Source organism: Helicoverpa zea, chromosome 30, assembly GCF_022581195.2.
Source record: "Helicoverpa zea isolate HzStark_Cry1AcR chromosome 30, ilHelZeax1.1, whole genome shotgun sequence".
NCBI lineage: Eukaryota > Metazoa > Arthropoda > Insecta > Lepidoptera > Noctuidae > Helicoverpa > Helicoverpa zea.
The window spans coordinates 884686-910248 of record NC_061481.1 but is presented as its reverse complement, the minus strand read 5'-3'; the positions used below and the strand labels follow the sequence as shown (position 1 = coordinate 910248).

The 25563-nt window shown below is 37.6% G+C and overlaps 2 protein-coding genes across 2 annotated transcripts; one reads left to right on the top strand and one right to left on the bottom strand.

Annotated features, from left to right (window-relative positions):
• Positions 1-2320: 2320 nt before the first annotated feature.
• Positions 2321-16539, top strand: LOC124644665 (S-phase kinase-associated protein 2-like). The gene is made up of 13 exons (XM_047184168.1): positions 2321-2463; positions 2628-2697; positions 4532-4609; positions 5179-5338; positions 6246-6374; positions 7762-7867; positions 8542-8671; positions 9819-9993; positions 10482-10572; positions 11411-11535; positions 14818-14977; positions 15776-15895; positions 16391-16539. The coding sequence occupies exons 1-13, from the start codon at positions 2393-2395 to the stop codon at positions 16455-16457; spliced, it is 1482 nt and encodes a 493-aa protein (XP_047040124.1). The 5' UTR covers positions 2321-2392; the 3' UTR covers positions 16458-16539.
• A 5352-nt stretch (positions 16540-21891) lies between these two features.
• Positions 21892-25160, bottom strand: LOC124644695. The gene is made up of 2 exons (XM_047184203.1): positions 24912-25160; positions 21892-24828 (listed from the first exon to the last, which is right to left on the bottom strand). Exon 2 carries the CDS (start codon positions 24758-24760, stop codon positions 22901-22903), a length of 1860 nt encoding a protein of 619 aa, XP_047040159.1. The 5' UTR covers positions 24761-24828; positions 24912-25160; the 3' UTR covers positions 21892-22900.
• Positions 25161-25563: the final 403 nt, after the last annotated feature.

Below are 25563 nucleotides of genomic sequence, written 5' to 3'. Positions count from 1 at the left end.
AAAAATAAGGACTTTCAAGGACTTCACTTTCGCTGCATAGTTTGTTTTTTCATTGTTTACGACGAAATCCGTATGCAAGGAAATATCAGTTGAATGATTTGTTATGTACTCAAATTGTGCATCAAAAATATATCGTGTTTTATTTATTGCGACATAATATTACAGACACAAGGTTATGCATGTCCATGGTAATGTTACTAAGATTTGCAAGTAAAGTTCCATCAAGTGGGATAAAAATGCTGGAATTTCATCGTAATAAAAATACGAATCATCCACGATAAAATCGACTGAAAACTAGAATAGTTACGTTTTCAGAGGTTATTAACCTTTCTAAAACGTTTTCCCTCATGGCAACTTGACAAGTTACTGTCAATGACTGCCAATATTCGTTCATTTCATTCATTCTTTTACTTAGGGTTTCCAGCTTTGGTATCATATCTCCCACTGTGGATAAGAAAACAGTCTTGTAATTTCGAATTAAATTTAAAAATTGTACAAGGAAAACCAAGTTTACTTCCCAGTATGCCAATTAATAGAATTCATTTTTTACTTATCATATGTTTGAGAAACAAAATTAGCTGAATTCGTGGCATGTACTACAATAAATATAGATGGTCATTTGTAAAAAATGGTGTTAAATTGTTTGTAAAAATAACTTTGTTTATCAAATATGAGACCTTGTTAATACAAGTGCACCTTAATTTATTATTTTTCTTGCTGTGTAAATCTATGTCAAATTTGTTTGAAATCTATTTTATCCTGCAAATGCTGTGATCTCCCATAATTGGAGAAGCACACAGAAATGTTCTTGTTGTAAAGGTAACAAAATGTAATTGTGTATTCTACGTTGGAGATCCTAAATAAATAAATAAATAAATACCATTAAATAGTATTAAATTGTAATTCCACATTATGATGATGGTCATATAAAATTTTGCATGCCGGTTAAACGGCGAGACATGTGAAACACTTATACCTACTGTAACATCTTGTATTACCATGTTTCTGGCAAATAAATTTTCTTATTTTTATTCAGTCACTGTGGCTTAAACTACACAAGAATCCTCAATGTCGTTTGTTGGGTCGTAAATTTCTGGTTGCAGTTTTTTTTTTCGTATTTACTAGAATAGATAAGGAAATTAATAATTATATTTGTGTTCTTCATAATTGGTTTGGTACGATGATTTCATGTACTATGCCTACGCCTCGGTGCTCCCACTGCGGCTCCGCATCGCTGTCAGTGCGGCGAATCTGTGGACCGCCTTGGGCACCATGGTCTTTCCTGTAGCAAAAGTGCTGGTCGCATGGCACGACACGCCAGCATAAATGACATTATCCGTCGTGCTCTTGTCACCGCCGGAGTGCCAGCCATTTTAGAACCCAGAGGCTTGGCACGCGACGATGGCAAGAGACCAGACGGGATGTCTATAATGCCTTGGAAATGGGAAGGTCTTTGGTGTGAGACGCAACCTGCGTCGACACCCTTGCACCTTCCCACTTTCCCAGTACGGCGAGCTGTGTCGGTGCTGCTGCTGCAGCCGCGGAAAACCTCAAACGGCACAAATATGTAAACCTCACCGGCAATTGCATTTCTGAGCCGTTTGTGGTTGAAACCTTGGGACCATGGGGCCCAAGTGCCCACAGACTCTTTCGAGAAATCAGTAAGCGATTAGTGGAGTCCACACGTGACCAAAGGGCTGGCCTATACTTCGGCCAAAGGATATGCATTGCCATCCAGCGTGGCAATGCAGCCAGCCTTTTGGGCACGATCCCAGCTGACAGCGATGCGGATGAATATTTTGATACTTAGTTTTAATATCTGTATACTATCATAAGGTCATTTGTAAAAATATTGAATAAATGTACTACTGTCAGCTGTGAGTGAAGCTACCTCTCATAAATAAACAAATACTTATAATAAGTGATCTATGTTTATACGAATCGACTTTATCCAAAGTTTGTCTGTAAGAGATTACTTTTAGCGATAATACTTCCTCTTGTACAGACAAGTAGTAGGTATACAGTATAGTGACATTTATTTGTGGCAATTTTTTTGGGATGTCAGTTAAGTATATTTTTTTTAGGAAAAAATCACAATAAATCAAATTTAGTGATTAGATCACATTTACTTGCAAAAATTATATACTGTTGGAACAAATGGGATCGTATTTATTTTTAAATACTAGAAGAGCAAACTATGTACTATTTAAATTGTTATATTTGGGGAAAGTTGATTTCAATACTGGTAACCCTCTACGGAACCTCAACGAATGAACTACACTGAACTCTACGAACGATTGAAAAAAACTACTTCATTCAAATTATTTGACTTGTGTGATGAAAGAAGTCCAAATACCGCAAATTTACAGTTAAATTATTAATAAAAAATACAATGATGAGTGTAAATAAGTCTGAAGAAGAGAGCCCTGTGCCTGTTAGCCTAGATGTAGCTGAAAGTCCTCGGTAAATCCTAAAATATATCGTAAAACTTGCGCTTTGTCAATGTTGTAGCTGACAGCTGATTGTCCCGCGGGAAAGTTAAAAGGCGCGAAACGTACAAGGCGTTTTACAGTGTTTATTTTAACTAATTACGGTTCTGTGTACTACAAAAAGTCCGTATTTCGCAGGAAAAAGATGCGTTTGGATAGTTCGGGCCGAAAAAGTTGGAGTTTAATGGACCGGAAGACCGATCATGAGGTAATGTGGCATTGATTCCCGCTTTTTTTTACGTGCATTTTTTGGTTATGACTTCAATTCTAATGTGGGAATTTTACACGTCGACAGCTCAAGTAATGTGTTAAAAACTCCTTTATGACCTTAAAACCGCTATTTATCTATGAATTTCGCGGTAAATACCGGCTTGTTACAGTAAAATTTCTATTACGATACTGTATTATCTAGGCCTTGAAATGCCGACTTTTAATCGTTAGAAGCACTTGTAATCTTTAGCCTACTATTTTATCGAGTTCCTTAGTAAATTACAGTGAAATCTAGCCTAAATATAGCTTCAAAATATATAAAATCGTCATGGTATATGCTCTAGGGTCAGTGACCTTATATTGGGCAGAAAATTGAACTTATCTAGCAATTTTTGAAACTCCAACTTCTCAGTAGCTAGTTAGCATGTGCTATTTATCTATTTGGCAAGGCTGCAACAACCTAGAGATGAAAAATTAAGACTTGGTTTACCAAATGGTATGAGAAGTCCATTTATCAAGGTGTGGTATTTACCCCATACTAAATCTTACTACTGTTCTTTTAGTGAAGAGGTGGCCTAGTGTTTGAAGCACTAGGTTCAAGTTAGCAGGTTTGATTCTATGTCAGAGAAATACTAGTGTTACTTTTCTAAGTTATGAATACTTTCTAAATGTGTCTTGGACATTAGTGACTGAGTAAAGGTGAAGGAAAACATCTTGATTAAACCTGGACTATAAAGTCAGAAATCGGCAACCTGCCTTGAGCGAATGTGATAATTAACACTCATTTCTTCTCTCTATGAGAAGAAACCACAGAATGCATGTGTGATAGTTACATAAAATTATTTTGATATCCACATCACTTCTATAAAAATGTAAAAAACATTGGTGAGGCGATAACCATAATGCTAGGATTGTCACTGCAATATTATAACATTATGTTTTCTTCGATGTCTTTTAAAACTGTTTATTTGATGTTGGAATTCTTCAGGAGGAATAGTTGTATACTTCTTAAGAGTTAATCTAATCAGTAGTTTTAGTATGGAAGAGTAAAAAATATATGCATAAAGTTTCATAAAAATCGTCGTGCAGTCGTTTTTGCATGAAAAATATTAACAAGCAAACCCAAATACATACTAAATAATATTTGCTGATATTTTAATGTCTTTGTTGAAAAAGATAAAAATCTATAGAAATTACATAGTTGCATATTTATTAAAACTAGGTTGAATTTGTACCAAGAATATGCACATTAAGGTAAACAGTCTAAAATATTAGTAATAATATATTTTATTTGCGAACTGCATACTAAGAAAATATTCAACATTTTAAATACAGTTTACCATGAGTGACAACCTTGATGGCGCAATGGTTACCATGCCGGACTGCCGGACCTGAGGTCTCGGGTTCGATTCCCGATTCGGTCGACATTTGTGTGATGAGCATGCTTGTTGGCCGTGGTCTGGGTGTTACAATATGTATTTATAACTATGTATATATGTAGCTATATGTAGTTTATCAGTTGTGTTAGCACCCATAACACAAGCTAATAAATAGCTTACCATGGGGCTAACCGACCGTGTGTGAAGGTGTCGTGATATTTATATTTATATTTATTTATATACCATACTAATTTAATAATGAGGATTTTTTTATTGTTTATTGTACCCTGAAGGCTCCTACACTTCTGAATAAAATTGAATAATTCTTTCACTGTTGGAAAGCTACACTGTTCCCGAGTAACATGGGCTATGTTTTATCCTGGTACGGGCAGTAGTTCCCTCAGGAAATGGGGCAAACCAGGCAGTCAGTACATAAAATATTTATTTTTTCAGGTACTGCAAGAGATGGGAGTCAGTTTATTAGAACCAGATGACAATGATATCTCATGTGATCCGGATGTTTCTGGAATGGTAAGTAGCAGTATTATCGGTCGAGCCTTTTCCCAACTATGTTGGGGACAGCTTCCAGTTTAACTGTATGCATCTGAGTACTTATGTGCCACATAGAGCAACTACCTCTACCCAGGTACTGAGCATCCTTACACTCCTTGGTAAGATTGGTTGCCAGACTTTCTGGCTTCTGATATGGCAATGAAAGACAGGCAACGAAATCTGAAATGGCAGCCATTGTCGACTGCCAAAGATATTCAAATGGTACTCAACTGCATGTTAGACTGGAAGCCAACCCTTTTTGGAAAGGGTAGAAGATAATGATTGCTTTTCTGTGATCTTTCATCGTTCCTATATGTAAAATCAACTAGCGGTCAGGATACAGTACATGTTTTTAAAAGTAATAAAACGGATACAGTATTCAGAGAAAATATCTTCTTTGAGAATCACGCTATCGAGCGGCGAAAATCGCTCCAAAATCGGTGCGGTAGTTTTTGCGTTTATCGCGAACAAACAGATAGACACGACATAGACTTTGTTTTTATAGTATGTATAGATCGACCCTTTCTTATAACAGATTTCTTTCACAGGCCCACAAACAGCTAAAACGCAAGAGAGACATAGAGAATGTGAACCCTAACATTACTATAGTAACTTCTCCGAGATCTAAGTTCAGCCCTAAGAGTCCAAGGAAGGCTCATCCTGATGCCGGACCTTCCAGGGTTAAGAGTCCTAGGAGTTCAGAGAAACGTGAGTATTTATATAATTAAAATAATAAAAATCTGGGGCGCGATTCTACTAATTTTACTTAAGCGACATACTATTCACATCCGACTGAGATCCAATCACGACTCAATTACGATTGAAGCGTATGTGGCATTCCGCTATTTTTTTCTTTTAAATAACCGTTTTTATCCGTTTCTGTGATTCAATAATGAATCATATTGATTGCAAATTATTTACGATTGCAATATGATTATACTGGGAATGGTAGGATATAACGAGCTGAGAGTCAGGAGGGAACTGGCACTCATATCGTATTTAGTTAAAGTGCTAAGAGGTGTAATACACAACCCCGATATTCTGGAGCAAATTGGCGTGTGCGTCCCGGACAGATACGTGTGGCGACGGCGCCGGCCGCCGTTGCTGGCCGTGCCGCGGGCGCGCACTAACTTGCTCGGAGAGGCACCGCTGACGCGCGCACTCCGCACCATGAACCTCATAGCAAACGAAATTGACCTATTTTGTTGCTCACTGAGCGAGTTTGAAAGAACCACAGTATTTATTATTAGTTATAAAACATAGAATTAGATTACTAAGCGGAATTGTTTTCCAGTAGTTATATTATGTATATATAGAATTAAGTTACACTATCGAATTAGATTTAATCTGTAAGGATAGTTGTAAGAGAGGAAAATAAATAAATAAATAAATAAATAAATAAATAAATGATTGTAAAGCAAACTACCGTATGGACCAAATGGCAGGCCAATCGCAAACCAATCGAATGTCATTGGAATACGATTGGTTTTACATTTGTAGCAGAATGCCTGAGTTTTCCATTACCTCTAAGAATAAGGTTCAATCTTGATTAGGACAATCCTACAGACTAAAGTAGCTTGCTTCTTTAAAGTTAATTTTTTTCTTCCTTCTACAGAAACACCACTACAACCCACAGACCAACAGAGCTTAGAAACGTCCCTACTAGACCCGTACGTGACAGACTCGGAGACTCCCCTGGCGCAGCATGTCGCCAGCCATGGCAGCCACAGGAGCACAGGAACAGGTCAGGGTCCAACATGAGGTGTAGTCTTCAATGGATGGGTGACCATCATTGTATCCCGGGTCCAGGGTGTCCATCATTGTATCCCGGGTCCAGGGTGTCCATCATTGTATCCCGGGTCCAGGGTGTCCATCATTGTATCCCGGGTCCAGGGTGTCATTTGAACATCTTCCGGGTGTCATTTGAACATCCTTCTAGGAAGGGTGTCATTTAAACACTACACAGGGTGTCATTTGAACACTACACCGGGTGTCATTTGAACACTATCCCGGGTGTCATTTGAACACCAGTGTGACACATTGAGTGTCTATTTGACCTCGTCAACCCATTCACCTGGGCAACTATATAGTTGTCAGACATTTGGCCGCCCTTAAATCTTAGAAACTACCCTACTAGACCCGTACGTGATAGACTCGGAGAGTTCTCTGGCGCAGCATGACACCAGCCGCGGCAGCCACAGGAACACAGGTAAAGCAACACGAGGTGTGGTCATCTATGGATGGGTGGGTGACCATCATTCTATCCCGGATACAGGGTATCATTTGAACACTCCCCCGGGTGTCATTTGGGGTGTCATTATACCATCTTCCAAGGTGTCATTTGAGCATCTTTCCGGGTGTCATTTAAACACTACACAGGGTGTCATTTAAACACTACCCCGGGTGTCATCTGAACACTACCCCGGGTGTCGTTTGAACACTACTCCGGGTGTCATTTGAACACTAACCCGGGTGTCATTTGTACACCAGTGTGACACATTGAGTTTTTATTTGACCTCCTCAGCCGAGTTACCCGGGGCGCCCCTTAGTAAGACTTGTAGTGACTGCCAAAGATGTTCAAATGACAGCCGGCACCCATCAGTTTGAAAAGATGGTCGCCAATCCACATACTTAACCTGATATCGATCGATCGATTGATTGGTGGACCAAATATAATGATTCTTCTTTGTATATTAATAAATTATTGAAAGGTTCTTCTAACCTACAGACAGACATGTGTTGCTGGGGAGTTTGTTGCGCCACTTCTTCTTCTCAGCAATAACACATAGGAAGTGGTGAAGGGTGGGCGTTTTGGGAGCTGTCTTTTGTAAATTTCTGACGTTCGAAAAGTGCTGTTTTGCAGCCATGTTTGAATAAACTATTTTTGTTTTTGACGTGACAACGTCTTATAAATCGATGGAGCCGGCTGCACACACGAAAAAACATGACTCATGCGGCGTTACCTCGCTCTGAGGCGTTCCGTTTAAGGCTTGAAGTGCAAGCGAGAGCACGCAACGAGCGACAAGGAGGCACGATCGGCCTCCGCTTCCGGCAGCGTTCGACATCTGACGATCAATTTCTTATGACGTTGTCACGTTCGACTATCGTCAGTAAACCTATTTTTTTTTCAGAGGCCAAGGGCGTATGTTTCCACGCGCTCTCCGATGAAGTCATACTTGGAGTGTTTAGGTGGCTGCCCAAAAGGACGTTGGCGCATTGTATGCTGGTTTGTAAGAGGTGAGGATGATAATTTTTTGGATTGTTTTGGTATCTAAAATATGCTGTATGTGCCTTAATTTTCGGTCTCTAAAATCTGTTGTATAATGTGGCTTAGACTCAGAAATACAATATTTTTCAATATTCTTAGCTCAATTCACAAAACTTACCAAACTAAGGCTGCGGTTCCATTGAGGCGGAGACGCGCGGAGCGGAGAGGAGACGTGTGGAACTCAGTGGAACCGCTGCCTCAGGCTTCCGCCGCCGGTTTCACTCGCATCCCGTAGGAACTACTGGATGAAAAATTATCTTCCTCGATTAATAGTGTATAACGCTGAAATAATTTTTCAAATCGCTCTAGTACTTAATGAGCTCAGCGGTTTAAAATAAACATACTCTTCAGCTTTTTACCATTAGTATTTAATTGTAAATTATTACAATTTATAGTTTATTGAAGCCATTATATTGTCTTAACTTTTCTTCATTCATGTTGTATTATACAAAACTATTTTAAAAGAGTAACCATGGAGTTTCTTGACTGTTCTTTTCCATAGATTGCATCTTTCATAATGGGCAACTAAATTCACTATTGTTATACATTTTTACTTCAAGTATGTAATTTTAAAGGCCTTTTGAAATAAATAATGTAACTTTAAAATATTAATTAATATAAAATGTATTTTCCAAAATTCCAGGTGGAACAGAATAGCATGTGATGAAACTCTCTGGCAGCGACTGGAGTTAGGCAACAAGACGCTCGCGAGAGACGCCGTCGGCAGAATACTAGCTAGGAAACCTATTATTGTCAGACTCGCTAGTTCTGAGGTAAGGTATTTCCCATACTTATACAGTAAAAAGTTTGTTCATTTGTATCCTAAACGCTCCGTAACCATTAAAAAATCTTTGTTGACACGTTTGAAACCGCGGGAAACAGAAAGATATTTCTTATGAGATTCCCCCAGTGGATTCACCCGCGGCCAGAGGGAACTACTTCCCGCATATAGATTAAAGGTAACCTACGTATATATAAGTTTATTTTTAATTTTTAAAATTAATGTAAATATTATGTAAATAAATTTTTTTTGAAGATTTCAAAAAAAAAAAAAAACCTACGTATACTAGTATACTTAAGCTTTATTACTGCCAACTTTCATCAAATTCTATCTATAGTCTGTTTTTTAATCTCGTAGACTAAATTGACACTTGCAAAATGTCAAACTTTCTAATAATTTTGCTAGCTCTGTGGTGCAGTGTTGTACTTACGATACCGGTTCGTTGAATCGTAACTTTTTACAATAAGTCATCCTGAAATAATGGGCTTATCCTTGATGATTACGCATGGCTTTGCGTGGTCAGATATCCCTGGCAGTTTGTAGCACGTCGTACAGCCATGTGTACGTACGTGAATTTTAAATATAAAACTTTGAATGAATATTAAATTCGTCTATTATAGATAAAAAGTTACGATTCAACGAACCGGTATCGTAAGTACAACACTGCACCACAGAGCTAGCAAAATTATTAGAAAGTTTGACATTTTGCAAGTGTCAATTTAGTCTACGAGATTAAAAAACAGACTATAGTAGTTTTTTTGTGTGAAAGAGGAACAAAAATCCTAGATACAAACTTTCGCGTTTATAACATAAGAGACAGTAGAGATTTATGTCTTAAATTCACCGACAGATTTCTCAATATTAAGTATATAATTTTATTCTTAATAAACATCTCTACTAATATTATAAATGCGAAAGTAACTCTGTCTGTTACGCTTTCGCATCTAAACCACTCATAGAGATAGAGTTGACCTTGAGAAAGAACATAGGATAGCTTTTATCCCGGACTTTTGAAGAGTTCTCTTGGAAACGCGACATAACCGAACTCTACGCGGGCGAAGCCGCGGCCGGAAGCTAGTATGTAATATTAAACCTTTTCATAACTGTAAATTAAATAACAACGTATTTCTACCTTACAGATAGGAGAATGGCATCCCGCAACCCTCCCACCAGCATCTCGCATACAATACCTAGACCTCAGCATGTCCACCATCGACGTGACCACGTTAGACAACTTGTTACAAACCTGTCGCAACTTGAAGAAGCTCAGCTTAGAGAGCGTACTGCTGCACCGCCACACCTGCACACTCATTGGTGAGTCATTGTAGCACTCACAAGCCAGACAGTGTCACAACACACCTGCACACTCATTGGTGAGTCAGTTAGTCAGTCAGAAGCAGGAAATACTGACAACCAGTCTTACCAAGGTGTATCGTGTTGGGGAGGTCAGACAGTCGCTCAATAAAACACTGGTACTCAGCTGCATCTGGTCAGAGTCTGATCAACCCCCCACATAATAAGGAAATGGCTAGGCAAACGATAAAAAGCAGGCATACAACTTTCTAGCTGAGGTAAAGAGGTCGGATAGGCAGTCGCTTCATGTGGCACACTGAGTTCGGTAAATGTAGTAACTGGGTTGAGGGGGTCAGATAGGCAGTCGCTCTATAACACACTGGTACTCAGCTGCATCCTGAGAGTACTATCTCACGGATTTCGATAGAAAGAAAAGTCTTTTCTCATGCTCTAATCTGAACTATTTGTAATTTGTATGTCATTTATATATAATTTTCTGACATTTCCAGGTAAATGCAGTAATTTAGAAACGTTAAACTTGACGATGGCGCAAGGCATTACCGCAGGAGGACTACAGGCTATATTAGAAGGATGCACTAGGTAAATATATTTCATACTAGTGTTCCACCGACTTTACTTGTATTTTGATCAAAAAGTTATATTTCGAAAAAGACTATATTTCGACTAAGAGCCGACAATAGGTATTGAAGGATATACTATAGCACCCATTTGAGTGGGCACTCAACTAGAGATAAACAATCTTGAGGCTTTTGCAACAAACACATATTGATGTCCTCCTAGCCGATTATCGGCTACGGCGGCTGTTCTCATGTAAGGAGATCAGCCAGCTGCGCAGGACATATTATAGTGCACGAGCATTTGCTTGGACACAGGTGCACTCACTATTCCTTTACTCTCATAGCCCGATGGGACGGCAATCCGACACCACCGGAGAGAGATCAGGCGCAGGACCGACATTTACGTGCTCTCCGATGCACGGGTGTATCAATCACCAACTTCCAGGCTCCGGGCTGCTTTGTGAAAGTCTTCTAAAACCCACAAAGCGATTTCGGCCCGACTCGGGAATCGAACCCGAGACCTCGTGCTCAGCAGCCGCACTTGCGACAACTAGACCAACGAGGCAGACCACAACAAACACATATTGAGCAAATAAACTTTGTTTACTATTGATTTTAGCCACATTTCATTTTTAAGCTGAGCCTTGAGTAATCTTAACAAGATTGTTTTATCTTTAATTAAGTGCTCACTCAAATAGACATACAAACTAATATTCATTAAAACCCCTATTTTACTGTAGAAAAAACACAAAGTCATAGTATAAAAGAACATTTTGTTATTCTATTATTATATTGACGTTTTCCCCTTACAAGACAACAAAATTGTACAATTAATAAACATTATTTTTCTTTAATTTCAGCTTATTATCACTGAACATATCATGGTGCAATCTATCAGAAGAAGCGTTAGAAGTGTTCGTAGCTACATGTCCGCAGCGACTGCAGAGGCTCAACATAGGCGGGGCTAGGATAATGACGGATGAGAGTAAGTTATAATGTTAATTATTTATCTAATACTCTAATTTTAATATATCAAATAGGTTTACAATAGCTTCTTCCAAAAAACCGGTAAGAATCTTATGTCTAATAAATATAAAAAAACAAGTGTTTTCAACAGTTTTCTTACAGTTAGAACAGTATATGATATATCGGGTGTGTCGTTCATAATCACATTAAATCCTATGGCATATACTTTATGATATTCTATGGCGAATTGTAAAAAAAATAACCTAATCCATTCAGTGGTTTAACCACAGGAGTCATTTTTCGTTTTTATAATTTACAACATCATGTGTAAAGCAGAGATAAAGTTAGGAGTATCGTATGTTTTGATCAGTTGACAGCTGTCAGTTTTCAAGGGAGAATTTCAGTTGTTTGTAATGACTGACTTTTATATGGTGTTCTAATTTTCGCAAATTTTTATTCTATTTACTTTGCTTGAAAAATTCAATTTTTTATTTTTACGTATTTTTCTTTTTTCTTTGTGTTAATCGACATATATTAACCAGTATATTAACGCATTTCATTTAATGTGATTATGAACGACACACCCGATATACGTTAATATATTGGTTAATACATGTCGATCAGCACAAAGAAAAAAAAATACGTTAAATTTAGAATTTTTCAAACAAATTAAATTATTATTTATTTTCGAATAAAAATGTGTGAGAATAAGAACAGCATATAAAGCCGGGTATTCACTTAGGTTCGCCGTGGTTTGCGAACACTGTGTGCTCCGCGAACGTGAACTGTACAGTGTACACACTTAGGCTGCAACATCAGTCAACAAACTGCGCTCCCCTTTGAGTTCGCGCAAACAACCGCTTCCCTCTCCGCCGTGCTCCGCCGTGCTCCGAGCGTACTCCGCCGTGCTCCGAGCGTACTCCGCCGTACTCCGCCGTGCTCCGAGCGTACTCCGCCGTGCTCCGCCGTGCTCCGAGCGTACTCCGCCGTGCTCCGCCGTGCTCCGAGCGTACTCCGCCGTGCTCCGCCGTGCTCCGAGCGTACTCCGCCGTGCTCCGCCGTGCTCCGAGCGTACTCCGCCGTGCTCCGAGCGTACTCCGCCGTACTCCGCCGTGCTCCGAGCGTACTCCGCCGTGCTCCGCCGTGCTCCGAGCGTACTCCGCCGTGCTCCGAGCGTACTCCGCCGTACTCCGCCGTGCTCCGAGCGTACTCCGCCGTGCTCCGCCGTGCTCCGAGCGTACTCCGCCGTGCTCCGAGCGTACTCCGCCGTGCTCCGCCGTGCTCCGAGCGTACTCCGCCGTGCTCCGCCGTGCTCCGAGCGTACTCCGCCGTGCTCCGCCGTGCTCCGAGCGTACTCCGCCGTGCTCCGCCGTGCTCCGAGCGTACTCCGCCGTGCTCCGCCGTGCTCCGAGCGTACTCCGCCGTGCTCCGCCGTGCTCCGAGCGTACTCCGCCGTGCTCCGCCGTGCTCCGAGCGTACTCCGCCGTGCTCCGCCGTGCTCCGAGCGTACTCCGCCGTACTCCGCCGTGCTCCGAGCGTACTCCGCCGTGCTCCGCCGTGCTCCGAGCGTACTCCGCCGTGCTCCGAGCGTACTCCGCCGTACTCCGCCGTGCTCCGAGCGTACTCCGCCGTGCTCCGCCGTGCTCCGAGCGTACTCCGCCGTGCTCCGAGCGTACTCCGCCGTGCTCCGAGCGTACTCCGCCGTGCTCCGCCGTGCTCCGAGCGTACTCCGCCGTGCTCCGAGCGTACTCCGCCGTGCTCCGAGCGTACTCCGCCGTGCTCCGCCGTGCTCCGAGCGTACTCCGCCGTGCTCCGCCGTGCTCCGAGCGTACTCCGCCGTGCTCCGCCGTGCTCCGAGCGTACTCCGCCGTGCTCCGCCGTGCTCCGAGCGTACTCCGCCGTGCTCCGCCGTGCTCCGAGCGTACTCCGCCGTGCTCCGCCGTGCTCCGAGCGTACTCCGCCGTGCTCCGCCGTGCTCCGAGCGTACTCCGCCGTGCTCCGCCGTGCTCCGAGCGTACTCCGCCGTGCTCCGCCGTGCTCCGAGCGTACTCCGCCGTGCTCCGCCGTGCTCCGAGCGTACTCCGACGTGCTCCGCCGTGCTCCGAGCGAGCTTTATATGCTGTTCTTATTCTCACACATTTTTATTCGAAAATAAATAATAATTTAATTTGTTTGAAAAATTCTAAATTAAACGTATTTTTTTTTCTTTGTGCTGATCGACATGTATTAACCAATATATTAACGTATATCGGGTGTGTCGTTCATAATCACATTAAATGAAATGCGTTAATATACTGGTTAATATATGTCGATTAACACAAAGAAAAAAGAAAAATACGTAAAAATAAAAAATTGAATTTTTCAAGCAAAGTAAATAGAATAAAAATTTGCGAAAATTAGAACACCATATAAAAGTCAGTCATTACAAACAACTGAAATTCTCCTTGAAAACTGACAACTGTGGACCATGTTACTCCTAACTTTATCTCTGCACATGATGTTGTAAACTATGAAAACGAAAAATGACTCCTGTGGACAAACCACTGAATGGATTAGGTTATTTTTTTTACAATTCGCCATAGAATATCATAAAGTATTTGCGATAGGATTTAATGTCATTGTGGACGACACACCCTGTATGTTAAGCCGTGACTGTTAGAACCTTAAATAATATTTTAATTTTTTACACGTACAAACAAAAAAAAGTTAAGCCTTCTTTCAAATAAAGGCCGATTCAAGTAAATATTTAAACAAAAGGTAGACAAGATTTCTTACACAAATACATAATACACAAATAAACTACTGCTTCAAATAATGTTTCAAGTGATTAAATTTTTATTAATGAATTTACATTGATTTTTAGGCTGCATTTCATTTTTGAACAAAAACACATATCAAGACTGTTTACCTTTCGTTAAGTACCTACTCAATTACACTTCAGTCATTTATTTATTTAGAACATATAATTTACATTTTTAAATATTAAATATAAAAATAAAAAACATTTAAAAATATAAAAAATAGGTTGCCACCGATATCGGGCACAGGGTCCAAGGTACCGGTGGTTAGGGTCCCAGAGACAGAAACCTCCTCACAATACGTGCCGTATCAAGGAGTACTGCCTTCTGAATCAGTCCCTTGATCCAGCCGCCCAACGAGAGCCTCCTGAGGTGTTCGTCGAGGCTCTTGGCTAGATATTTTAGTCTGGCGTGTTCTAGTCGAGATATTTTATTTGTTTCTCTTTATCAGCTTTCACAAGGTTATTATTAACAATTAATATTCTATTCCTCTCTCTTTCCAGTAATAGAGCGTCTAGTAGTCCGCTGTCCCCGTCTGCTAGAGTTAGACATATCAGACTGCGGGCGTCTGACGTCGAGTTCTGCACTATCGCTGGTGGCGCTACAGAGACTAGAACATTTAGCGCTCAGCAGATGTTACTTGTTACCGGCTACTGCTTTAACGTGAGTATAATCTGGCTTTAACCTACGTTAACGGACGTTAAACTGTAGGTCCCGGCTGTCATCTGCCGGGGCTGCGGGTTGGTCGAAAGAGATACTGCGGCCCTGGTACATAAAAGACCAATGACGGAACACAACGGTGTTTAGTCAGTAAGAGTCTGACACTCCCTCACCGCTGCTAACCCACAGCGGGAGGGGGCATTTGATGATTTTTGACGTCGTTAAAAAAAAAATCCCGGCTGTCATTGAACATCCTGGCAGTCGTTACGGATAGCCAGAAGCTAGTAAGTCTGACACTAGTCTAACCAGTTGCCCGGGTGACTGGGTTCAGGAGGTCAGATAGGCAGTCACTCCTTGTGGCACACTGGTACTCAGCTGCACCCGGTTAGACTGGAAGCCGACCCCGACATAGTTGGGAAAAGGCTCAGCAGATGGTGAAACCGAAAGTATATTGTAGATTTGGTGATTATGATCACAGAAACGTACACATTTTGAAACACTTGATTGTGTCGAAACAGCTAAATATTCCTTATAAAGAGGAGAAAACATGTTTTGTTTATACTCTAAAGGCGCAGAAACTACATAATCGTTTTGAAATTTTAATGTTAGAATAGCTATTCCCGCGAAACCCAGGCTGTATTTGATTCGAGCACGGGCAGAAGTCCCACGAGACGCGGGTGAAACCGCGGGTAAACAGCTAGTATTGTATAAAGATGTAGAGATGACAAGTGGACCCACCATTTTATAAAATGTTTTTTTTTTATATCACAGATATTTAAATATTCCATTTTCCTCCCACAGACAACTCGGCAGCATGCCATCTCTACAGTACGTGGACGTATGGGGCATGCTACACACACATGCGCTCAATGCACTACGAGCAGCACTACCTCACGTGCAGATTAATACGTTTAAGTTCAGGTAAGCAAGTGATTTTTTGCTGTTAAAAGTTAGCGCAATGGGTTGGAAGTGTTGCGCAGTTGGTTAGAAGTATAGCGCAATAGATAAGAAAGTTAGCGCAATAGATTAGAAGGTTTGCGCAATGGGTTAAATGTTTGCGCAATGGGTAAAAAGTTTGCGCAACGGTTAAAATGTTTTGCGCTATCTGCTAGAAGGATTGCGCAGTCGGTTAAAAGTTTTGCACAGTTGATGAAAATTGGCAGATTTTCTGAGAAGAGCTTTTAAATGAAAAGCCATGTCAAGATTTTTTTCTTTAGTTAAGTGCCTCAAACGAATCAGCATTTTTTAAGAATTAAAAAATGTGCAATTAACTGTTAATTTATATATATTTTATCGTTTTGGCATCTACTTAAACATGGCATCCCAATTTCACATTAAATACTATTATTTACAACTTTATCTGCCAAACATTTCTAATGTACAAAAACAACCTAATATTTTGTATATCTTTTACAGCGCCATCGCCCGTCCGACAGTGGGTACAAGACGCACTTCTATATGGGGACTGAGAACTAGAGACTGATATATAATCTAAAAAACTATAGAATTCTATGTAATAACTACCCATAGTTTTGTCAAAATATATTTAAAAAACGTAGCTGTTACCCCCCGATTTTAAGTGTGAAAATTCGCGTATTTATGTAAAAATTACTCAACCGATTTAAATCAAATTTGGTATGTAATTATAGAGCCAGATCAGACAAGTACCAATACAACTATTCTAAGTTTGTATGTACTTTCTAAGTATATCTTAGACACCAATAACTGTTTCGGATGGCACGTTAAACTGTAGGTCCCGGCTGTCAGTGAACATCCTTGGCAGTCGTTACAGGTAGTCAGAAGCCAGTAAGTCTGACACCAGTCTAACCAAGGGGTATTGGGTTGCCCGGGTAACTGGGTTGCGGAGGTCAGATAGGCAGTCGCTACTCAGCTGAATCCGGTTAGACTGGAAGCCGACCACAATATAGTTGGGAAAAAGGCTCGGAGGAGGAAGAAGTAGTATTCTTAGAAACCGCGGGTAACTGCTATTGTTAAATGTCTTGAAAACCTCATTAAGCATTTTGTATAAAAATCATAAGATTTGTGAGAACATATGTTAATAAATAATTTATATTTAAGTTTAAGATTGTTAACTTAGAAGTTTTGAATTAATAATACAATAAGAAATATTGTGTTATGCATCATCTATGTATACTAATATTATGAAGCTGAAGAGTTTGAACGCGTTAATCCCAGGAACTACTATACCGATTTACAAAATTCTTTCACTGTTGGGGCGCTACACTCTTCCCGAGTAACATAGGCTATATTTTATCCCGGTACGGGCAGTAGTTCCCACGGGACGCGGGTGAAAAAGTTTGTTATAAATGTTAGTATTACCTAACTACAGGTTTTTAGTTACTAAGTAAAGTTATAATAATTGTAAAAATTATCAATAGAAATATTAGGTGTCTTTTTAAATAAACTTTTTTTAATTTAATTTTGGTTTTCTTTTATTCTTACCCGATTCTCGAAACTCAGAATCCATAATTTTTTGGGTCCCGTACCTGAAAAACGGGACCCTATTACTAAGACTTCGCTTTCCGTCTGTCAGCAGGCTGTATCTCATACACCGTCATAGTTACACAGTTGACATTTTCACAGATAATGTATTTCTGTTGCCGCTATAACAACAAATACTGAAAACTAGAATTTAATAAATATTTTTAGAGGGCTCCCATGCAACCAACGTGATGGGTTGAGGCAGTCGCTCCTTGTGGCACACTGGTACTCAGCTGCATGCGGTTAGACTGGAAGCCGACCCCAACATAGTTGGGAAAAGGCTAGGCAGATGATGAGTGTTGAAATAAAATAAATTATATTTCCAAAACGGTATATTTAATCAGTCGAAATGGTTTATTACCCGAAATTATATATTGTAACAGTCAAGAATTTGAATACAATAGGGCTAGAATATTTCAGTTTTAGATTATAGAAATATAGATTATAAGAAAAAGTTAGGAAGAAAATGGAGACACGTTTTTTTTTTTTAATAAAAATTGTTAAAAATAGTTTCTTAGCAAGTACCTACGTTTTGAAATTAAAAAAAATAATTCATTGCATTTTATGTTAAAAAAATGAAAGGAGGTTTGAAATATGTCTGATAAAAGTAAAGTTTTCAGATAAAAAATAAATAAATTGCATAGTATTTGTAATAACTGAACTATTTCGATAAAAGACTAGATTTGTTAGGTACTCTAAAAAACGTATGTTAAATTTGTAGTATTGCACAAGTATGTAAATAAATGAAAAATATTTTGCGACAAAAATATGGACATTAAATTAAAGGGCCTTTTTTACTGTAAAAAATATGACTAAAGAGAGAAAACAGTAAGAAAAATGACATTTTAAAATAAAAATAGTAATGAAAAAGTATTTTTTGTTAAAAAAAATAAATCATTTCCTATAATCTAAAACTGTAACATATTGATATGAACACGTTTTTGGGATCACAGATTATAATCAAAAGGCCATTGCAATGCCATGACTTTCAAAAAACATAATATTTTCAAAGTTTTTTTTGCCTTTTTCATAATTTTTTTTCTGTTTGAAAAAATTGGGGAAAAAAATAAAAAAATGAAATTTTTTAAAAGCCATCGCACAATTAATTCCAACAACTATTTTTTTAACAATGATTTTTTTCCTAATAACAGTTTTGATCACAGAAGTGCTATTTTCACAATATTTTACGATTTGACTAAGTAACTATGGAACACATTTTTGCCTCTTGCGCAAAGGGTGGTTTCAAATTTCATGAATGATTTTTCTTTATTTTTTATTTGTTTATAGTTACAGTAAGTCACATTATGTAGGTAAATAAGAAAAGCATTTTACGCTACAAAACAGGAATTATCGATATAGGCTTTGGCCTATATAAGCAGCTAAATTAAAATGAGACTGAGCTGGACACGTCAGCCGTATGTATGCATCCAGACAGGCGAGCCAACATTGTCACCCAGTGGATACCACAGGATGGCCACCGCAGACGGGGTAGGCCCCGGAAGAGATGGCGGGACGACCTGGACGCCTACAACCAGGGTTGTACACATTGGCGAGAACACACGAAAGATCGAGAGGTGTGGAGACAAAATGGGCTTTTGCCCGGCAGTGGGACAGTACAGACTCAGAAAATGCAAGTTTCATGTGCGAGACGAATTTAGATTTTTAACCGACTTTCAAAACAGAAGAACTTTATGTTGCAGTGGTAAATTTTTATGGATGTCCCATGATTTTCCGCTTTTAACAATAACAAAGAAATGATGTGATCTAATTTGAATTCTACTAAAGATTTTTCCTTTTCAAATTGAGAAAAAATGCGTCTTACTATAACTATTAACAATTACAATTTGTGGCACAATTTTTTTAATTATTATTTTTTATCATGATGTTGATTTTCACTAAACACTAAATGAGCTATTTGGACCAAAAATTAAATTGGTTTTAGTTTCTAAAGCACTAGAAATAGGTAATTGACGAAGATTAGAAACGAGTATTTTAGACTGAATTTCGATTTAACATTAAAATTATGCAAAATTATTCGTTTTTCATACATTTAATTGTAGGTAGGTATTGCTGACTTAGCTTCTGACTTTAATTGATATATGCTTAACATATGCAAATATGGTGAATGTCACAACGTGATGCGAAAAATTCAAATATAAAATGTTTTTTTTTTTATTTATGTTAGCATCAGATACGAGATATCGACAAATTATTATATTTTTAACTAAAACATGTATCAGAGAACGTTAGAATTAAAATAACTATCGGAGTTTAAAAAAGACGTCAAAATAAAAATAATTTTGATTACGACTATTCCATATTTTCACCCATATCTGATGGTAATGGTGATGTCCTCCTAGCCGTTTATCGGCCACGGTGGCTGTTCTCATGTAAGGGGATCAGCCAGCTGCGCAGGACATACTATAGTGCACGCACATTTGCTTGGACACAGGTGCACTCACTATTCCTTCACTCTCTGTGCGCGATGGGACGACAATCCGACACCACCGGAGAGAGAATACAAGCAGGACTGATATTACCGTGCATTTGATGTTAAATTAGTTGAAATATGTAAAAAAAAAAAACATTTTATATTTTTATTTCTCGCTCCAGTCGATACTTGAATGTTAAGTTGACAAAAGACGCGATTTAAAGAATGCTATTTAAGTTAAATTTACGTTATTTACTTGATTTAAGATATATGGCTAACTTACCTAGACACCTAGAAAGATATGCCTTACAATTATTATTTTTTTATTGTTTTTTTTTTCGTTTAACTTACTCTAAGTTAGCATACACGAGTTAAGTTACATTTAAGTTAAATGGGAGTAAATTTAGTGTTTTTTTTAACATTAAAATTTTCACAACTGTTTTTTTTTAGAATTTTATCAATATTTGTGCAGATTTTTTAACTCTGGAGTTATTTGGTGACAAATAGTGTCTTTTTTAAGTATTCAATAAGTGTAACAGTGATTTTTAATTCAATTTGTCTATTAACTGTGGATTTCTATATTTAAACTATCTGTTGTTTTCCGATACGAGATTGTGACATATAACTTATATGGAGCTGATGTCAAATGTTATCGAAAATCGGCGGATGGTTTAGATATAGAAATCCACCATAAATGGTAAATCTGATCTTCTACGAAGCTTTTAATTAATAAACACGATTATATTTAATTAAAATTACTAATTTATATCTAGATTAGCATAGGCGGTTGCATAATGGCGCAAAAAACACGAAAAAATCGAGTAAAAATAAGAAAAAAATCATAAAAATCGATTCGGTTTTGATTTAAAGAATAAAAAAAAAATTAAAAAATTTATCACAGTATTATTTTTTTGCGTTGTATATTTTTATGTTGGTATACCAAAAAAATAGCGAATTTTCACATATTTATCACAGAAAGGGATTCGAGGATAATTTTTCTTATTTTTACCAAAATTATTATTATTTAATTTTCTTCCTGGATAACAACATTTCATTTGGATTTAAAAATGGCATCAAAAATCAGTCTTTTTAGTTATTTCTTTTGAAATTGAGGCGTTTTGAGATCAGTTACAATTGCTATTGACTAAATACGAAGTAGCTTTAATTCTTGATGAGAAATAAAGAACTTATAGGTAAACAAAAAAATAAATACCGAAAATATCCTAAAGCTTTGGATTTTGAGAATTTCAATTTCTTTTATGATGGTATTAATTAAAAATAGTTTTCAAAATAATTTAAATGAATAAAAAATATACCCAGGTGGCATTCTCACAGAGCAAAGTTATAAAACCAGTTTCTTTTATTTCTCATCAATCAAAAAGCTCTAAACAAACCTAAAAATATCTTACACTACTTTGATTTAGACAAATGACTTCCAGTTTTTTTTTTTTTTATACGGAAAGTTCCAGATCTTGCGCCGTAGCTAACAATTTAAATATATAATATGTAAAAAAAAACATTTTCAAACTAAAACAACAATTTTAAAACGCAAAAAATCTAATCAACAAATATTTTTTTCTGAAAAAAAAAACGCAAATTGAGAAAAAAAAAGAATCAGTCTATTACACTACGCATGTATTTAGCTAAGTTTTTTTACTTAAAATTACGATTATTATAGAGGCGTAAGTGATAAATGTGCTTAACTTATATATTATACATATTATGTGTTAAGTTACGCTAAATTAAAAAAAAAATGTTAAAGTCTTCTAGAAACACCCTGTTTTTGAAATATGCTTCAATAGTTGTCGCTTTTTCTTTAAAAAATCTTACATTCCTTTTATTTCAAGTTATTTTAAAAACAACAAAAAATTAATAATATTTTGGCAAAAGCTCTTTAAATTCATTAAAAAATATAAATAGGAGGTCTCTGGATATTTGAATCTTCATCATCATCGCCCGAGCCTTTTCCCAACCATGTTGGGGTTGGCTTCCAGACTAACCGCATGCAACTGAGTACTAATGTTTTACAAGGAGCAACTGCCTATCTGATCTCCTCAACCCAGTTACCCGGGCAACCCAATACCCCTTGGAGACTAACTCTCTTGGTTGAATCTCTGGATATTTGAATCGATTTTGGAAATTCTTTAATCAATAGGGAGCCACGTTATTTGTGAGTGTAACTATGTATCTTTGTTTGGTGCGGTTTTCAGCATGGTATTTGTCATACTTAAGAGAAGATTTGAGGTAGGTACATTATTGGAGTCGAATTTTTTAGTTTTTTTTTTTTATGTTGCATAGACGAGAGCAGGGAGTTTCTTGGCCGCTCTTCTCCATAGGAAGCCACTTTTGGAATGGGCAACTGGAATCAAACTTAGTTATATTTTTGACGTTCATAACTGCTTGTAATGGTTGTAAATGTTCATAATTGATTGATTGATTGAAGCCAAATAAATGAATTTGATTTTGAAAAAGCGACAACTATTCAGGCAAATGGCTTTATATTTCGCTAAAACTGTTACAATGGACAGACATAAGTTTGAACACAATCTGTGCTATTGTATCGAGCACCTTTTTATAATTTCCACTAATAATTAATAAATAACCATCGATTTTTGTAAAAACAAAAAAAGACTAGCAATTACTTAGTTATAAAAATATTATGTAAAGATCTTTTTGTGTAAAAGAAAAAATAAAGAAAAAAGTTTAAAAATAAAAAGAAAAGATTACAAAATGTCATTGTCTATGCTTAGGGAAGAAAACAGCTATTTATTGGCAAATTTTCTCTCTATATTTTTGGATTGAGCAATTGTTTTTTAAGTTCAAATTTAAAAAAAATTATAATTTAACAGTCAACAAACAGCTGTTTTTAAAATTAGCTAAAAAATTACATGCAAGCATGCAAGTCCGAAACAGAAAATGAAAAAAAGACCGAAATGCACATGTTATTTTAAAATAAAGTTAATAAAAGTTTTACCCGGTCCTGCCTTGTAAATTCATTCGAACATTTCATACATTTTTTCTTTGCGTTCCGCATGGATTTCTTCTGCACAATGAGCCATCAGGATCGACTCTCCGACTATATTATTTTCGAAGCATAAAGAGCAAGCGTACACAGCATCCCCAAAGCAAACTATCTTATTATCATCTCTGTACATAGTCATCGGGTTTAAAACCGTACTTGGTTGAATCTCTTTTCCTAACGCAACACATTTTTTTATATACACACTCTTGTATAAAAAGTGTATTTTTTCACAGTGTTTTTGACTGAGAATATGTTTCAGTAGACCGTCTTCTTCCCTCTCAGTTATATCGCAAGCGGGACAGAAGAATGATATACAGTTCTTGGTTTCAATCCCATCGGCGTATGAATGAATTTGTATGCTGTGAGCTTGGACGTAGAACGTTATACGTTCCACTGCTGGCTTCTGCTGCAGAGAATTAAAAAGACTGGAATCTTCAAAGCTGTTGTAGCTTATAACCTGATCTAAAGACTCAGAGTAAGCTGACAGAGTAGTAGAATCCAAGCTAAAGTTCCCAATAGACGATGTTATCGATTGATTCGACAGATTTTCTTTTGTAAGACCGGAATCTGACTGATTAAGTGACTGATTATGACATTGGCATGCACACTTATGTGACCCATCATCGGTCCGGTCTAAATGAGTATCAGTCTCATCAAAATCGGTTTCTTTAAATAGATTGAGTAATGCATCTCTGTGGTCAGGAAAATCGAAATGTTTGAGCCGTTTTTTATTTGTCATTTTTAAGTTCTTGTGAATACGCTTGCCTTTATGAAGTTCGAAGGTTATGCTGCGTTTAATAACTGGCTTCGCTCTCTTTGGTTCTTCATTCTGTAAGTAATTCCCTGCGAAATTGTCCAGGCAGTGTCTGAGTGACAGAAGTTGCTTCCGGAACTTATACTTTGTAGCTACGTCCTCTTTCTCCATTATAATGTTCCAGGATTCCGTTGGAGAGTCACGTTTCACGTTGTCCATATACGTTACTTGACCTAACATTTTTGGGATGTTAGAAACATCTGTACCGGGTAACGCAGTGACAATAGATTTGCTGTTGAATATTTTGGACACTTCAATATGGAATTGGAATTCAGAGAGCAGTTTTTTCAAAACACATTCTATTTTTTCAAACTTCATTTGGTAGTTTAGCAATAGGGAGATCCGTTCTTCCTCGTTGCGGTCTAATTCAACATCACCGAACGATTCTGGAGTTGCTGATGGAACTAATTGGTTCTCGCAGACGGACCCGACTTTTCTGCACATTTTGATATCAGTCTTATCGTCTTCCTTCACAGAGACGTCCGTATCGGAACATTCGGACAATGATTCTATATCTAACTCTTCCTCAGACTCCGAGGATATCTCAAATTCGAATGAACGGCTGAAATTCAACTGTTTAAATTTCTGACTAAATAAATCAGCACTTTTGCAATCTAACGAGATGTGTTTTGGAGTATTTTCAATATACGGATTGTCCGTTTGTGATAGAGACTCCGTCATAGACTGGCTGGCTTTCCTTATATCCAATTTTAAATTTCTATTCTTTGTTCTATAATTTTTTGCACCGAAATCATCGCTTTTGAGAAGATCAGTATCGGATAACGAACCTTTTTTAGCACCATACTTTTTTACTGATTCTGGCAGCTTGAGACTGGTTGCATGTAGTTTAGAAGTAGAATCGGGCTCAATAGATTGAAAATTCATGCTGCGTGTAGATTCATTAATATAGCTCGTATTTCTAGCATCATTTTGACTAAACCCATCTGGACTAGCTTGGTCGCCAGATTTTGAGAAATAAGATATATTAGAAAACATCTTTCGTATAGAAAACGCCATGTTCACAGCGTGTTCTTAATCTTCGAAGATATTTTAACCCTTTCCCAGTTATCAATTACTCTAACGACCTGTTAAACAATAAAAAACCTAACTTAGTCTTAACGTAACAAAGAAATAAGTACAATCTATTTTAATAAATGATTAAATTTACCTTTTGCGATGTCCAAACGGCTTGGTGACCACTTTCCTAGCTCTTTATGTCATGTTGGCGGAGTAAAACACATTTTTTCGAATAAGAATACCCTCGGATTGCTTAAAAATTATAAATATTTTGGCTAACAAAAAAACTTGCTTGACAAATTGTAAAACTACTTGTGGATATACCCCGATTGATTTGAGAGAGACATTGATTTGGAGACGTTGGCGCTAGTAGTAAAGAAAATTGTATGGATTGCTAAAAAAATGGATTTTTATAAAGTCTTCTAGGTTTGGTGTTATAATACGTCAATATTAATGTTGCTAGATATAGAAATGAGATTATGAGACTACAGGTGGAAATGTTTTTATTAGGATAATTTTAAACCGTGATGTTTTTATTGATAAGTGGAAGAATATTAAACGAAATGATATTGATTACTTGCGGGTGTTATATTTTTTGTTCGTTGTAAATACCAGTATAAAACTCATGTTAGTAAAACCTTCTTTCTTATCATTTTTTGAATATTGCAATATCAAAAAAACGTTTCATTATACGCTCAGCCTTTTAAGTTAGGTAACAGCTTGAAAATGTCTAGATTTTCAAGACCTAAAATAATGTTTATCTTCATCATAATACATATGTAACGTATTGATTTAAATATAAC

What these genes read in the sequence shown, in the direction of transcription:
- LOC124644665 (XM_047184168.1), top strand. Translation starts at nt 2,393, where the DNA reads ATGATGAGTGTAAATAAGTCTGAAGAAGAGAGCCCTGTGCCTGTTAGC. An exon ending in ATCCGGATGTTTCTGGAATG is followed by an intron (nt 4,610 to 5,178) that starts GTAAGTAGCAGT and finishes TTTCTTTCACAG; the next exon opens with GCCCACAAACAGCTAAAACG. An exon ending in TCAGACTCGCTAGTTCTGAG is followed by an intron (nt 8,672 to 9,818) that starts GTAAGGTATTTC and finishes TCTACCTTACAG; the next exon opens with ATAGGAGAATGGCATCCCGC.
- LOC124644695 (XM_047184203.1), bottom strand. Translation starts at nt 24,760, where the DNA reads ATGGCGTTTTCTATACGAAAGATGTTTTCTAATATATCTTATTTCTCA.